A 14,198-nucleotide genomic window follows, 5' to 3' on the forward strand; every position below is an offset into this window, starting at 1 on the left:
ATCATCATCAATAAGGACTCTGAAATTCATGAACCAGTTTTCGGGCATTCTCTTCAAATGAAATACAAGCAATCAGAACCTGAATAAAACATAGGGATAAGTAGCATCACAAGTTGTAATGGTTACCGCCCCTGTGATGCTACTTATCCCGTTAGGCTATGTTTCATTGGTTCTGGTTGCTTGTATTTCATTTGAAGAAAATCCCCGAAAACTGGTTCATGAATTTCGGAGTCCGTATTGCTGATGGTGATGATAGTGAAGAATAGCTTGAGATTTGTACTTTTTTTCCCTGATAAGCTTCCTGTCTCCAAGAAAGTTAGTTATGTATCTATTTGTGTTTATGAGCTAATGTTTCTTTTACTAGAAACACTAGGGCTAGCCCAGGAGCCCTCGCTATGCTTTGTTTTTACCGAGGTCGTGTGTTATTCGAACTGATAGAAACGTCTTTGCAATACAAAACATGTTCCCAATAATTGTATTGCGAAGACGTTTCTATCAGTTGGAATAACACACATGACAATCTCGGTAAAAAGTTCTAAAACCTAAGCATAGCAAGGGCTCCTGGGCTTTCATTTATTTATTTATCACGTGGCATTAGCCAAAGAAAAGGTGATGTGAGCGATAGCCAGCAATGGCGGTGATGGAGGGCAGAAAAAAATAAAATAATGAACGGGTAACTGAAGTGTAAAAGAAGCGCGGGGAGCTAGGGCAGAGCTGGATATCAACTACGTCGTAGTATGTTGCGTTCTGCAGTTGCCGTATGAATGTCTTGTAAGTGAACTGCCTGAAAAGAGAAAACATGCCAGGCCCCCCAGGACTTTGGAGTGAAAAAACCTGTCAACGCCTTCTAGGCTCAGCCTGGTCCCATAGCTCAGATGCTTAAAGCACTGCTCATCACAAACAACGTCCCGGGTTCATATACCGGTGGGTTTCTCTTTTCAGGCAGTTCACTTCCCCGACTGATCGTTTGAATTCGGAGTTCTCCCAGTCCTTTCAAAAATACAATGGGCCGCCAACAACTTGTCAGTTTGGTGCTGCCTCGTGCACGTCTGACTGTTCAAAATCTAGTTCAGGTGGTGGTCTCTGACGCATAACTTGTGCCCCGCCGTTTTCCTTGTTTCCTTTCAACAATGGACAAACAACACACAAAAACAAACAAACACAAACAACACAACAAGACAAACAAATAACAATATAACCAAGGATTACTTCAGCATGATCCCAGGTTAGCTTCTCTGCGACCAATGTTCCTGGCAGTGTGCAAACACCAGCCAGGAAAAATGTTTCCTCCGATATGACTACAAACCTCCACGCACACCGTTCACCTGCTCAGCTCACATGCCGGAAAGTTAATGGCAGCAGAGAGGCCACTAGGGACCCGCTGAGTTTGGCACGAGGGAAGACTACATTTCCTTGTGCAATACCATGGAGTAAGCATTGTTGGGAGCATTACTAGACAGGTAGGTGCACACGCTACACATGACCAGCATCTTACTTGATGCTGTTCTTCTCCTTTTGTCTGCGATTGCAGAACCACACGCGGACCACATCTCTATCGTAACTCATTGCGTTGGCATACTTGGTGAGTTCATAGGCTGTTGGTTTGGGGTTTCTGCTGAAATACTCCTCGAGCTGAGTCAGATTAGCCCCGGTAATGGACGTACGTTTTCTTCGTTTCTTGGTCACAGCATTACTTGTGGGTGCGGGCTGAGTGTTGTTAATAATGTTCTGAAGCCACTTTTCCATGATGGGATAATTCTTGCGCATGTTGCTGTGGCTCAGCTGCAATGCTTCAAAGCGGCACACTGTGGTCTGAGAGAAACTGCTGCCGTAACGCAAGCCTAACTCTCGCCCCACGTCCTCCTGGGTGAAGCCCAGCTCCACGCGCTTCTTCTTGAATTCTGCAGCGAAGTCGGACATGGTCTTTAAGCCGGGCAGGTCCCCCTCTGCGCTGGCGTCTTCTCTATTCACCATGGGCTCAGTGGCGGAATCTGTGCTGTCTTCTTCACTGATGTTGTTGCGTCCACTCTCCAAACCATCGTTGTGTTTGTCAGATGAGTAGTATTGACCGTCCAAGGTGCAGGCATGCTCAGCCAATGCATCCCCTTTGTATTCAGGATATGCGTGTGCGCCAGTCACAACTACGAGTTCTCCATTGAACACTGCTGCGTCACACTCAGGCTTGACAATCGAGCGCTCCTCGTGCATGTCATGTTGCTGCTCATGCTGCATGGCGCTGTGTCCATGGTATCCAGGGACGTCTTCTCCGCCAGATCCTGCGGCCGCGCGGATCTCTTTTGCTTTGAAAAGGACAGCATGCGCTTCTTTCTGGAGCGTATGACTCGGGTGTTTTCCCAGAACCATTGAGTGATCATGTGCACTGGCCAACACATGATCCGGCACGTGAATAATAACTGTCTCAGCCTTCTGGCCTCTCCGCTTATTTGCTGTGGGAGAGACACTCTCAGTTTGATCATACCACATTTTCAATTTAGGATAAACCTTTCTCATGTGCTTGTACTTCAGCCGCTTGTCCTCGAATCGCTGTAGCGACGATCTGGAAAAGGTCTCGCCAAGAACCTTACCAACCATATGCCCTACTTCATCCTGTGTGTAGCGCAAACGGAGACGTTTCTCCTTGAACTGCTCAGCAAATTCACTAAGACTCTCCTGAGTCAGTGCGTCGTCATCCGCATCCGTACGCCGGCCCGCTGAACGCCCGTCCTTCCTTTCCTCTTGCACGCCGCTCGCAGTGGTCTGCATATTTGCATACGTCCGTCTCCGGCTAGGCAACAAACTGAGACGGACCTTTACTAGTTTAGTCCAGTCGTGTTCTCTACAAAGTTAGAAGACTTCCATAGGCATATACACATCGGTCCCGGTTGACGATTGCTTGCATCAAGGATTCGCGACAGTCAAGTAATTGTTTTTCGCAATCACCAATGACTAATATACTATGTACTGCAGCACAGCTCAGTAATGGTTTTCCTATGTTACGCTCAGTATCCACGCGAGGGTCCCGAAGCCACTATTCGTAGATCGTCGTTCTCGCTCACAGACTCAATAATATGCTTCAATTTTCGGCCAGCCTGGACAATTTTCTCTCATTGCGAAATGGCGAGCCAACAAAACTTGTTGCTGTTCTTCTTGGTGCACGGTTGCAGTCAATCAATAACATTACGTGGAAGGAAAACTGCATGCTGTGCATGCTTGCGTAGATCTACCACATGTACACTACACTACTGACCTGTCTTCAGTCCTGCTCAATGAAATCCAGTCGAGTCACTCAAGTAATGTTTGCGCCTTGCATCATTTCGCGGCCCAGTGTTCGCAGGTCCAGGGCTGCGCAACGCCCGGCGCGTACTTGAGTGACCGGACTGGATTTCATTGAGCAGTACTACATTGTAGTCTGACTGTAGTACTTGTACTTGTACTTGTAGACTCTCCACGCTGGCCTTGCCTATCGTGATGGAGCATTTGCGTGAAGGCGCGCGCGCGTGTATCGATAATAATAGATTAGTACTACAAAGTCCTTGTACTAGTTGTACTGCAAAGTGCAATGTAGTAGACCATGGTACCATGCTGGCTAGACGCATACAGTGCACATGACATAATGTCACCGTACGTCACTACGTGCGCGCGCACTAGACTTCCCATGTTTTGCATTTTGCCTTCGGGGTGAGAGTGAGACAGTGAGTTACTAGCCTCATGCAGTTATGAACTAATTACTTACTTATGAGTTATGGTCTACAAGTACAAGTACAATGGCATTGTTAGATTGACAGCAACCTAAGGCTAAGTACAATGCCAATGCCAATGGTCTACCAAACGACGGCCACGTGACCAAACCGACCATACAAATTACAATGTCATGTAGAGGGGACGGTTTCAAATAGGACACCGGTTGCAAACCGGAACGGACTCAATATTCACTTTCTCTCTTGGTATTTTGATTAGAAAACATATGTCACAGTGAGACTACGATGTGTTATACTCCGAGCCAAAATTTCATGGCTCTGCGATGACCAGAAGCGCCATATCAAGCAGGTGAGTTTTTGACGTGGTGCTTCGCACTGCGACTTGAGTTTTACGACTTTCGAAAAATCAACTTCTTGTCGCAGGTAAACAGCGGCTCGCCTCTCGCCAATAAAGCACCGCATACCAATCAAAACTAATGGAAGCACACACAAGGCTTATTGTTACTCTGTACTGGCCGTCGTGGAGCGATAGCAATTACATGTACCTAATTTCAGACCCAGAGTGAATTTGACGTGCACTCCAAAACGTGTCCGGTTTGGAGCCACCTCTGATTTGTACTTTTTTGAAGCGAAAAATTGGGCAACTTGGAGGCAATGGGTCAACACAAAGGAGTGGCTCAGTTCGATTGACTCTGGCCCCAGAGCAAACTTCAACATGCCAGTTTCCTTCCACGAACATATTTCGAGTGAAAAATCAACGCTGATGATCGGTTTGGGTCTATACAAATTTGGCTGTCAAAACGTCCCGGTATCGAGCCGTCCCCTCTACAGCCAGCCAGTGCAGTGCAACTAAAAATGCAATAAACTTTATACTTGGACAGTTGGAGTACAGTAAGATCGGGCGCCGAAGAACACCTCGCCGAAGAACACCCAGGCTGGAAAACCGGCAAAATTTAAGAACAGTCCAGGCTAGAATTATCAGATTTAAGAACACTTTTAAAATTTTCATACATGTACTTACACGAAGTTGCGAATTTACACGTAGATCTACATTGTACATGTATGGGAGGTGAGTACATGTCATGTACACGTGTAAACAGTAACTGCTACATGTACAGTCATTCCCATTTACGACACCCACTACTAGTTTAGAAGTACTACATTGCACTACATGTACATGTACATGACAAACGTCATGACGTCACTCGACTCGCCGCGTTCGTGTGAATAAGAACGGTCTGGCTAGAATCAAAATTTTAAGAACTTTCCTAGGCTGCGCTCGAGCCCCTGCGTTCTTCGGCGCCCGATCTTACTGTACAGTCTCGACTTGTCGACTTGTACTCGACTTGTCGTGTATTATTACTAGTCCTGTACTGAGATATTCAACGACCAACAATTTTGTACAGTCATGGAGCTCCAACACTTCTCCCAGGCGCAAACCAACAACCCAACAACCTTCCAACTAATTTACTTGGAAGGCCCTGTTTAGGAAAGGTCCAAGAGGGGAAGGAAAGCGCAACGAAGAAGAGCACAAGCTACGTGCCACGGCAACAAAGAATGCCCGCGAGAAGTATTAGTTACTTGATGATGACGACAGCACAGTACTAATAATAGTAGGACAATAATGGTCATACCGGTCTTACTACAGACAACAAACCATTGGATGTGACATTTATTTACTATTTATTTATTACAGCATCTCATAGCACAGTGAGAACACCGGCCAATGCAGAGAGAGAGGGTGTTCCAACCACATGATGGACATGGTGGACTAGTTTATTAAAAGTACGAGCTCGTAAAAGTAGTTCCTTGTACAAGTGCGTACTGGCCTAGTTTAGCCTTTACTGGCTTTACTGGCTGTACTGTCTGTAGCCTCCATTATTTTCAGGAATGACGGACTCAGTGCGAGGCTGCATGGATATGCCCAGGCCATTCCAGTGTACGTAACGTCGTTGTTTGCAGGTTGCATTCCCACTTCGAGAGGCGCTAGCTAGGCGCAAAGTAACACACTTACTACACGTTAGTTTAGCGCCAGGCTGCGAATCGATGATCTCTCAATGTTTTGATTGATTTGATGAGTAAGTTTTACTCCAAGCCGGAGTTGTTTTACAGTCTTATTAGAAGCCCGTAGCCTACATCATTACATGTAGTGAACATGCTGCGCCTGTACGTTGTTCTACAATGTATGTGGGTGCTCAACAGGTTAGTTCCGTGGTCGTCGCTTTTTGCAAGTAATTACTAGTAGTTTGTAGAGCGCGGCGGCGTTCCGTGTGATTGGCGTGCCCAAAAATAACTAGTTTGTGTGTTTCAGTCTCTTCAATGATGCTCGGAAGGCTGCCAGTTATTACGTTAGTTATCATTTTCTGGAGGAGCAAAGCCGGGCAATGACGACGGGACTAAGCCTAAGGGCTTACCGAACGATGTCTGTCCCGGGAAGCAGTTCCGAATTGAACATAGTGCGTGTAAAGCAGCAGTTACTTGAAGTACAAAACAGGACATAATCTCGATTTGGAATGAAAAGACTGTAGTGCTGTAGTCGACTTCGACGATGCCGGGATGGTTGTTGCACGGATTAGCACCGTCAAACTACACGACTGTACAACGGCGTCGGTCGTTCCGACCGTTGAGACTGCCAAAGCTCGATGGCTGCAAGTGCTTTGTTTCTCCAATGACCCAGTCTACGAGATAGCGTATGCCCCGGGGCCCCGATGAAAGATGGCGTTACATGGTACTGTACAATCATGTAGAAGGAAATTCCGATAACCAACAACAACTTGAGCAAGTATGGGTAGTCACCTCCAGGCTCCACTCTCGAAAGTCAAGACGTGACGCAGATCAGTGACACTGGCTAAATGCATGCACCTACATGTGGACGGATCAGGACTCTCGGGCCGAGCGGAAGACCAAGGCAGTATACGAACAAGGTACGAAATTGCAGTATTATGTGATTCTGTATATCAGGTACTGGCATCGCTCTTATTTTGTGCATAAAGGCTTCTCGTTGTGTCAGGACAGCAGGGTGGGAGTAAGTTCACCAATCCCATGTGACAGTAGGAAACAGTACCAAAAAAATCGAAGGGTTCGCGTACGGGGCAGGTCAAGAACAAGGAGTCGTACAACTCCCTGGTCAAGAACCACCTTTCCGCTTCCGTGGGACGCCACCACCCCATGATCAGGCGTCAGATGCGGCTCTAAACAGTACAATGGCATAATGAAAGTTGAGCTCAACTCATCTCAGAGTGCCCTGTCATGATGTCTTTACTAGCATACCATGCACATGCGCTGCTGATCCTGGTGGATCAGAAGTGTTCACAATCTATTCTTTCAGACGCTGTTCAGAGCGTTCCGTCAGTCGCTGCTGCTCCGTATAACGCGTTGAGTCGAGGGTGAAGCACCCGCTATTGTCGTTTCAAAAGTCCAGACCTCCATTTTTTGGAATAATACAAATTTGGTTTGAGCGGTTTGAGAAATTTCTTTGGGAGATTATTCGCAATTCCCCCTATATTTCATAATTATAGAGTTCTAAGAAATTGGAGAGCAAATACCCAAATTCGGAAATTTTATGCACAAAGTGATCACAAATGATATTATGGTATTGATGCTGGCCTAACGTTTTTGAAGCCAGAGGTCTATACTTTTGAACGCACTATAGTAGAGGTGCGGAGGAGCTGGTGTGGTTGGTCAGGCCGTGGCTGGTTCAACTGTTTGCCCACCAACTCATGTTTACTCCTGAGGAGGTGTGCACACCTGCCATATGATACACAAAATACGACGGCCTATGGTATGGCCGGGCCAATCAAAACTGGATCTGACGGTCATGTACTTGTGTAGTAAGTGAAAAAAGCTTGGTTTTTAAACAAACTTGAATTCCAGCAGGCTTCACTTGAAAAACATGCTCACCTTGATCTGATTGTGTGGATGTATAAAGTCCGATATCACCAGCCATTCATATACCTGGCACTTGCCGCAAGCTGATGGTGCTGGTCAGACGGAGAGCTCTTTGCTCTCCGCCAGGTTGTGCTTTGTAGCTTAGCGGAGAAGCTCAGTGTGGACAGACCTATATTTACCATCATATCGCCGGATGTGCCGCTACCACTTGGCACCATTATTCGTCTCTGTGTGGATGTATACGGTTGTGGACATAAGACGAAGTGCTGCGTACTCGAGAACCGGTTGTATTCTTGGAGGGCATGCTGCAATCCATCGAGACCCTTCGTACTTGCTGATCCAAGATGACCGGACCGAGGGGTGGTCCTACTTTCAAGCAAGTACAATTTAAGTCCAGGACGGCAAAGCGTGCACATGCGGGTACTAGCAGTAGTAGCTCTCACCTTGGTAGCATAACTTTGATATAGATACACGTTCCAAGGTCTGAGGCCGGGCTCCACCGATTCAGGAAAATGCATCTGTGAATTGGACCTCAACGTAGGCTTTGGATTGGCTTGTTTTCGAGTGCTAGCCCCGGAGTAAGTCGAGTGCTAGCCCCGGAGTAAGTCGAGTGTTAGCCCCGGAGTAAGTCGAGTGCTAGCCCCGGAGTAAGTCGAGTGCTAGCCCCGGAGTAAGTCGAGTGCTACCCCGGAGTAAGTCGAGTGCTAGCCCCGGAGTAAGTCGAGTGCTAGCCCCGGAGTAAGTCGAGTGTTAGCCCCGGAGTAAGTCGAGTGCTAGCCCCGGAGTAAGTCGAGTGCTAGCCCCGGAGTAAGTCATACATGTGCTAAATGTACATGTGCAGAGCAACGGAACAAAACTCGTTTCATGAAAATGAAAAAAAAAAGAAACACCCATGGAGCCCCACCAGAAGAGCACTGAACCGAATTACCATTTCAGGTAGTTAGCAGTTACACAAGTAAGAGTAGACAATGGACAGTGGTCAGAGCTGTTCTCTCTTGTATTCGGTTCCACGTGAAACTTCAAGGTCGATTTGGCGTGAAGAATTACAACTGTCAGCATACAATATCTCTCTTTTGCGGCTTGGCTGATCAAAGTGTTCGGAGTCGGTGAAATTTGCATTGTATACAATCATGCTACTATGTACCGGCTTAGGACACAGGGAAAGGTTTGATGGCAGTGTCTTCCTATCATGGATTATACGGGTGTATCTTCCTGGTGTAATCAGGAATTGTAGTGGCTGTGGTGAACAATTTCACCTCTGCGCCCTGGGTTCACTCTTGCATCTAAAGGGCTACATGCTTCTACACGAACTCACAATCATCAATGCGGCATTCCCGTAACTACTTTCAAGGTTCTATCTTAGCATCTCTCTCTTTCAGCAAAAGCCAAAAAGCCCCAAAAAAGGATGGCGCATGCGCCTCACAAGCGGAGCTGGGGAAAGCAAATGACGTCGCGTAGAGCCGACGTGAAAAAGGGAAGTAGTAAATCACGAAGCTCGTGTACGCGACAGACTGTCAGTGGCCTGGCACGAGCAAAACTTCTCTAAGCTGGTTGTGTTTCGCAACACAATCGTAAGCCGGCGGTAACGTGGATGTGCGAACTTTGCTTTACCTTACCGATCTCCCAATGATACCACTGGTTTCACGAGATTTCTCAAATTTCTTTTCCAATAACAGTACATGTACACGGTTTCTGGGTATCACGTGATGGCAACATGACTGTATGAGTTACTACAGTGCTGGCAACTGAAATTCGACCCATGAGCCCATGAGCTGGGTCTTTGTGCTCACATCACAAAGACCCAGCACGGGATAGTAAAACTACGAAATAGAGACCGCTAGAATGTGAACGCATCGCTAGGGGGTCGGATTTCAGTTGCCAGCACTGTGCTTTGAAGTACATGTACAGTTGAACTCTGATGAGACGCACTCCAACACAGAACTGGAAAGAGCGTATACTTGTAGTGTCCAAAGTGTTATCGGAACACTTTTCATCACTGGGTAACACGCACACGCGCGCGCACACACACACACACACGCACAAGCACACATGCACACGCACACATGCACACACACACACACACAAGCACACGTACACACAAGCACACACGCACACACACACATACCCCAGACAATGCCCGTGGTAAGCAAGCGTGCATCCTGTTAGAGTGTGGATGGACAGCTCTAGTTGAGCCCCACTGTACAACATTACCAATGATTCAAGAAAGTGTGCTTGAACATTGGCCATGGTAATTTGGGAAAGTAGAGTGCGGAAATGTTTCAAATGGTGAATGTTGTGTCTTCTCATCGTTGTCTTTTCCCTTCATCTAGCCGTCTCGTACAAGCCTCTGGACCTGATGTGCTATTGCCGCTCTCAAGCCATGCCAGGTACGGCAGAGTGTCACCAGACAGTACCCCCAATCGGTGAGTTGTGTGTTGCTTAGTCTCCCCGAGGCCTGTGGAGACCAAAGTACATGCTACTGGAGACAGAAACATTAAGATGGTGAAAACAGTGTTTTTACTCCGAGTTTCACGCACTGAGCGATCATCAGACAACAGTAATGAATAGATCTCTGCTCTGCCTTTCGGTATTGAGCATGCTACTGGAGATACGGTATTGAGCATGCTACTGGAGATACGGTATTGAGCATGCTACTGGAGATATGGTATTGAGCATGCTACTGGAGATATGGTATTGAGCATGCTACTGGAGATATGTTGTTTAATGACAGTCTGGTCAAGCTGCTTAAAGGGGAAGTGCATCGATTTTTCGAGTATAGTCCAGAAGAAAGACAATTTGATATCGGTTCGAATGGCATATCTCTCGTTTCCATACGATAAGCCAAACTTGCCAAATCGCGAATTGTATACTCACGTTGCCATAGCGACCAGCGCAGTGATGACGTACGAAAGGCTTAGCTCCACCACAGAGAAGGTCGATCACTGCAGAATTTGGTCATTTTCAATTGGTTTATTGTATTCACGAAGTGAAAGAGAGGCTGTGTTCAATGCTGTAAGTGCAGTGAACTGTTTGTTAGTAGTCCTCTCGGTTGTGTACTGGGACGTGACACCGACAGGAGAAAGCTGGAGCGCGGAGACACCAGCAGACAAGCGAAAATAGTGACGAACAAAATGCTGAAATCTTGGTTGGGACAAATCAGACGTTCAGCATTTCCCCCAACCAAGGACCATGCCGTTTGCTCTTTCCACTTCCTGAAGATGAATGTGATGCTTCCTGGCGACTCTCCTATCTCTCGTAATATCTTCTGAAGCCAGGTGAGACGACGGGTGGTGGAGATTGACGAATGAAATAATGTCGTAGGTTTGAAAGTTTGCTGAAAATGTCTCAGGAGAGACGGCCAATTCCAAGCATCTTGTCCTGGAGGAAACCATTTCCTAGGCACAGTCAGCCTAGGGAAATGCATGAGAAGGCCGACAAATAGTTCACGGCACTAACAGCATTGAACACAGCACTTCTTTCACATCGTGAATACAATAAGACAATTGAAAATGACCAATTTATGCAGTGATCGACCTTCTCTGTGGAGGAGCTAAGCCTTTCGTACGTCATCACTCCGCTGGTCGCTATGGCAACGTGAGCATACAATTGGCGATTTGGCAAGTTTGGCTTATCGTATGGAAACGAGAGATATGCCATTCGAACCGATATCAAATTGTCTTTCTTCTGGACCCTACTCGAAAAATCGATGCACTTCCCCTTTAATGTTTCTGGTGCCTAAAGACCAACGTACTGGTATGCAAGAACAGAGATCGATACAGTACCTCACTGGGTCCAAGAGTCACGGATGCAAGGTGGGCCATTGTTGGCGGTGGCTATGTGACTGTGTTGGTTGTCATGCAATACTCCAGCCCGGATGGCCATGGAGGCTTTCCACCAAGCGTAGCCATTGTCCAATCCAGCATCAATAATATAGGCTAAACTATGAAGGACCCAGTACTACACAGTTGCCTCTGCTGTGCCATCAGACCAATGCATCCAGGTTTCTGGGCCACCCTCCGGTTTCCTGATCATCATCCGCATTGAGATGAAGCACGATGGCCTCTTCCCTAGAAGGTCAGCAGATCTATGTTTAATCTGAGAAAACTTGCTAGTGGCATGGAGATGTGGAGAGAGATGGAGGATATGTAGGCCACGCACTGAAGGAGTCCGTATTATGCCCTGCACATGGGGTCAGGTTGAATGCTGGGGTTAAGATCATGCCAGGATTTATTATAGTGGAGCTATGCGGGGCCCCGATTGTATATTGATTGTGTTGTTATTTTTCTGTGACATTGCACCAAATATCGGCAAGCCGGTGTTCATTTTTAGCGCAGAGGGAGTTTCAGAGGCCTTCTGTTAGTTAAAGCTTGCTATGTTCTTCCCTTATACCAACGTGTAAATTATGCTGATGTCTTCATTAGCTCAACAGTAACCCTTTTTTCTTTTTTCTTCATTCTCTCTAGCCTTTCTCTCCATATTTCTTCAACAGCAGTCCCCCCCCCCCCCCCCGTCCCTTGTTGTGGTGGAATGGTATATGCGGTTCACGTGAGCGTCTGGCTAAAGCTGCAGGCGATGGCCAATGATGTGTGCGCGTGTGTGTGTATGCGCCGTGTGGGTAATTGTGTGCGTGTTGATTTTCTAAGCACCTGTGTCCTTGTGTGCGACACTTTTGGAAGTGTGCCCACTGGCCAGTAACCCTGACGATAATGTTACACTGCCAGTGAAAATACTGTATATTCAGAGACATTGCATATCTTGCTTATCTGGGGCTGTGCAGGACCGGGCAATGCCCACTACACTGTACTTGGATATTGAGAGTGACACGTAACTCTGAATCGTATTCGTTTTGATGGGGAAGTGCCAGAGATCGGCATACAGCGTCAATATTTCCACTAAAACACATTCAAAGGTGGCCCTGTTGACCTAAGTGACACGTAACTCCGAGGTGCTGATAATAGCGATATGAGAGCACGCAACCAACCCTGGCCGGAAGCTTGTAAAGTTGAGATCTAGAGACTGGGTTTTACCTGACCACATTCACAGTGGTAGTGAAAATAATCACTACCGCAATTTTATGTACCCAATGCTGTAGACAGCGAGCTGTTTCGGCCATATCATATGCCTCATCAGTACAGCTACGAGCTTTAAGTAAGTCGAGTTACCAGCCATGGTGCAAAGGAGGCACCACAGACAACTTTTGCTCTAGCGCCACTCGGAGTGGTCTAACAATGAAAAGAAGAATTGATGTATGCTAATGTATATGTATGGTTGCAGCTCGGTGAGAGTTGCAACTGAAAATTCAGACTGGCTGTGTGTATGCATAAGCAAGGAAGTATGCATGATGCCCTAAGGCTCTGGATGAGATTTGTCATAATCTTACTGTGGCACCTACTTCCTCATACTGAACTCTGATTGACTGTATTTTAGAATTTTTTAAGCTGGCGGAGAGTTCTGAAATGACTGGCCAACCGCCCTCTGCCAATCATAGTTCAGCAAGTGTTTTATTCTTGGCCTGCTAACGTCTGAACTCTTGTTGTTTCCGCATGAGGGAGGAATGTCTGAACTCTTGTTGTTTCCACATGAGGGAGGAATGTCTGACTCTTGTTGTTTCTGCATGAGGGAGGAGAAACAAGCCTGGAGAAGAAAATCTAAAATTCTGGCCATCCCAAACCCCGACCACCATCCCCTCCCGGAATGATTACTTTTATAGCCTATCCTGGCACTGAACTTCACACCTGACTCGACCACCATCCCCTCCCGGAATGATTACTTTTATAGCCTATCCTGGCACTGAACTTCACACCTGACTCGACCACCATCCCCTCCCGGAATGATTACTTTTATAGCCTATCCTGGCACTGAACTTCACACCTGAAATGACTGGCCAACTGCCCTCGGCCAATCACAGAGCAGCAAGTGTTTGCTTCTTGGCCTGCTGATGGCTGAACTCTTGGTGTTTCTGCAGGAGGGAGAAGAAACAAGCCTGGAGAAGAAAATCTAAAAATTCTGGCCATCCCAAATCCCGACCACCATCTGAGGAAAGTTGTCAACAAGTGTGAAATTCAGTAGCAGGATACTACAGGATACTATACTATAAAATTTCCTATGTATATTATTATTTCTTTGCTCGGATTTTCTTTCCAGCTTGCTTCTTCCTTGGTTTTATTGCCGCTGTCTAGCCTTCTCTTTGCTTGCAATGTCCGCCATCCATCTGAGGTGTAGGAGTCAAACATAGGGTAACAATGCCCATGGTCTTGAATGTGCAATTGGTAGTGGGTAGGTGATCACCAAGACCCAACAATAAATAATAATGCCTTTTAACCCTTTGCTGCCCTCGCATAATTGAACCGACACACGTCTATCAATTCGACAGAGCATTGAAAAAGCGACATTTTGATCAAATTGAGTTCGCTAGATTCCTAGGGATACTGCTTCCAGAAATATACATGACTGTATAGGTTTACTTTTGACAATCTGCTTCGTGTTGGAGCTATGAGTAATTTTCTTCCTGCTGGTCTGACTATGCCGAGAACGTATACATTTTAATGGGCAGCAAAGGGTTAAAGAGATGAAAATTGTGTTTCAAATTTGAAAACAACTTCCGGGACCGAT

At 46.6% G+C, this 14,198-nt stretch overlaps 1 protein-coding gene and 1 long non-coding RNA gene across 2 annotated transcripts; one reads left to right on the forward strand and one right to left on the reverse strand.

Annotated features, from left to right (window-relative positions):
* Positions 1 to 498: 498 nt before the first annotated feature.
* Positions 499 to 3,174, reverse strand: LOC135824012 (POU domain, class 4, transcription factor 2-like). Its single transcript, XM_065336903.1, has one exon. The coding sequence runs from the start codon at positions 2,761 to 2,763 to the stop codon at positions 1,492 to 1,494; it is 1,272 nt and encodes a 423-aa protein (XP_065192975.1). The 5' UTR covers positions 2,764 to 3,174; the 3' UTR covers positions 499 to 1,491.
* A 3,096-nt stretch (positions 3,175 to 6,270) lies between these two features.
* LOC135823738 (uncharacterized) lies at positions 6,271 to 13,670 on the forward strand. Its single transcript, XR_010554740.1, has 3 exons — positions 6,271 to 6,622; positions 9,917 to 10,009; positions 13,552 to 13,670. It is a non-coding gene; the product is annotated as an uncharacterized LOC135823738 (long non-coding RNA).
* Positions 13,671 to 14,198: the final 528 nt, after the last annotated feature.

Source organism: Sycon ciliatum, chromosome 8 (assembly GCF_964019385.1).
Source record: "Sycon ciliatum chromosome 8, ocSycCili1.1, whole genome shotgun sequence".
Classification (NCBI taxonomy): domain Eukaryota; kingdom Metazoa; phylum Porifera; class Calcarea; order Leucosolenida; family Sycettidae; genus Sycon; species Sycon ciliatum.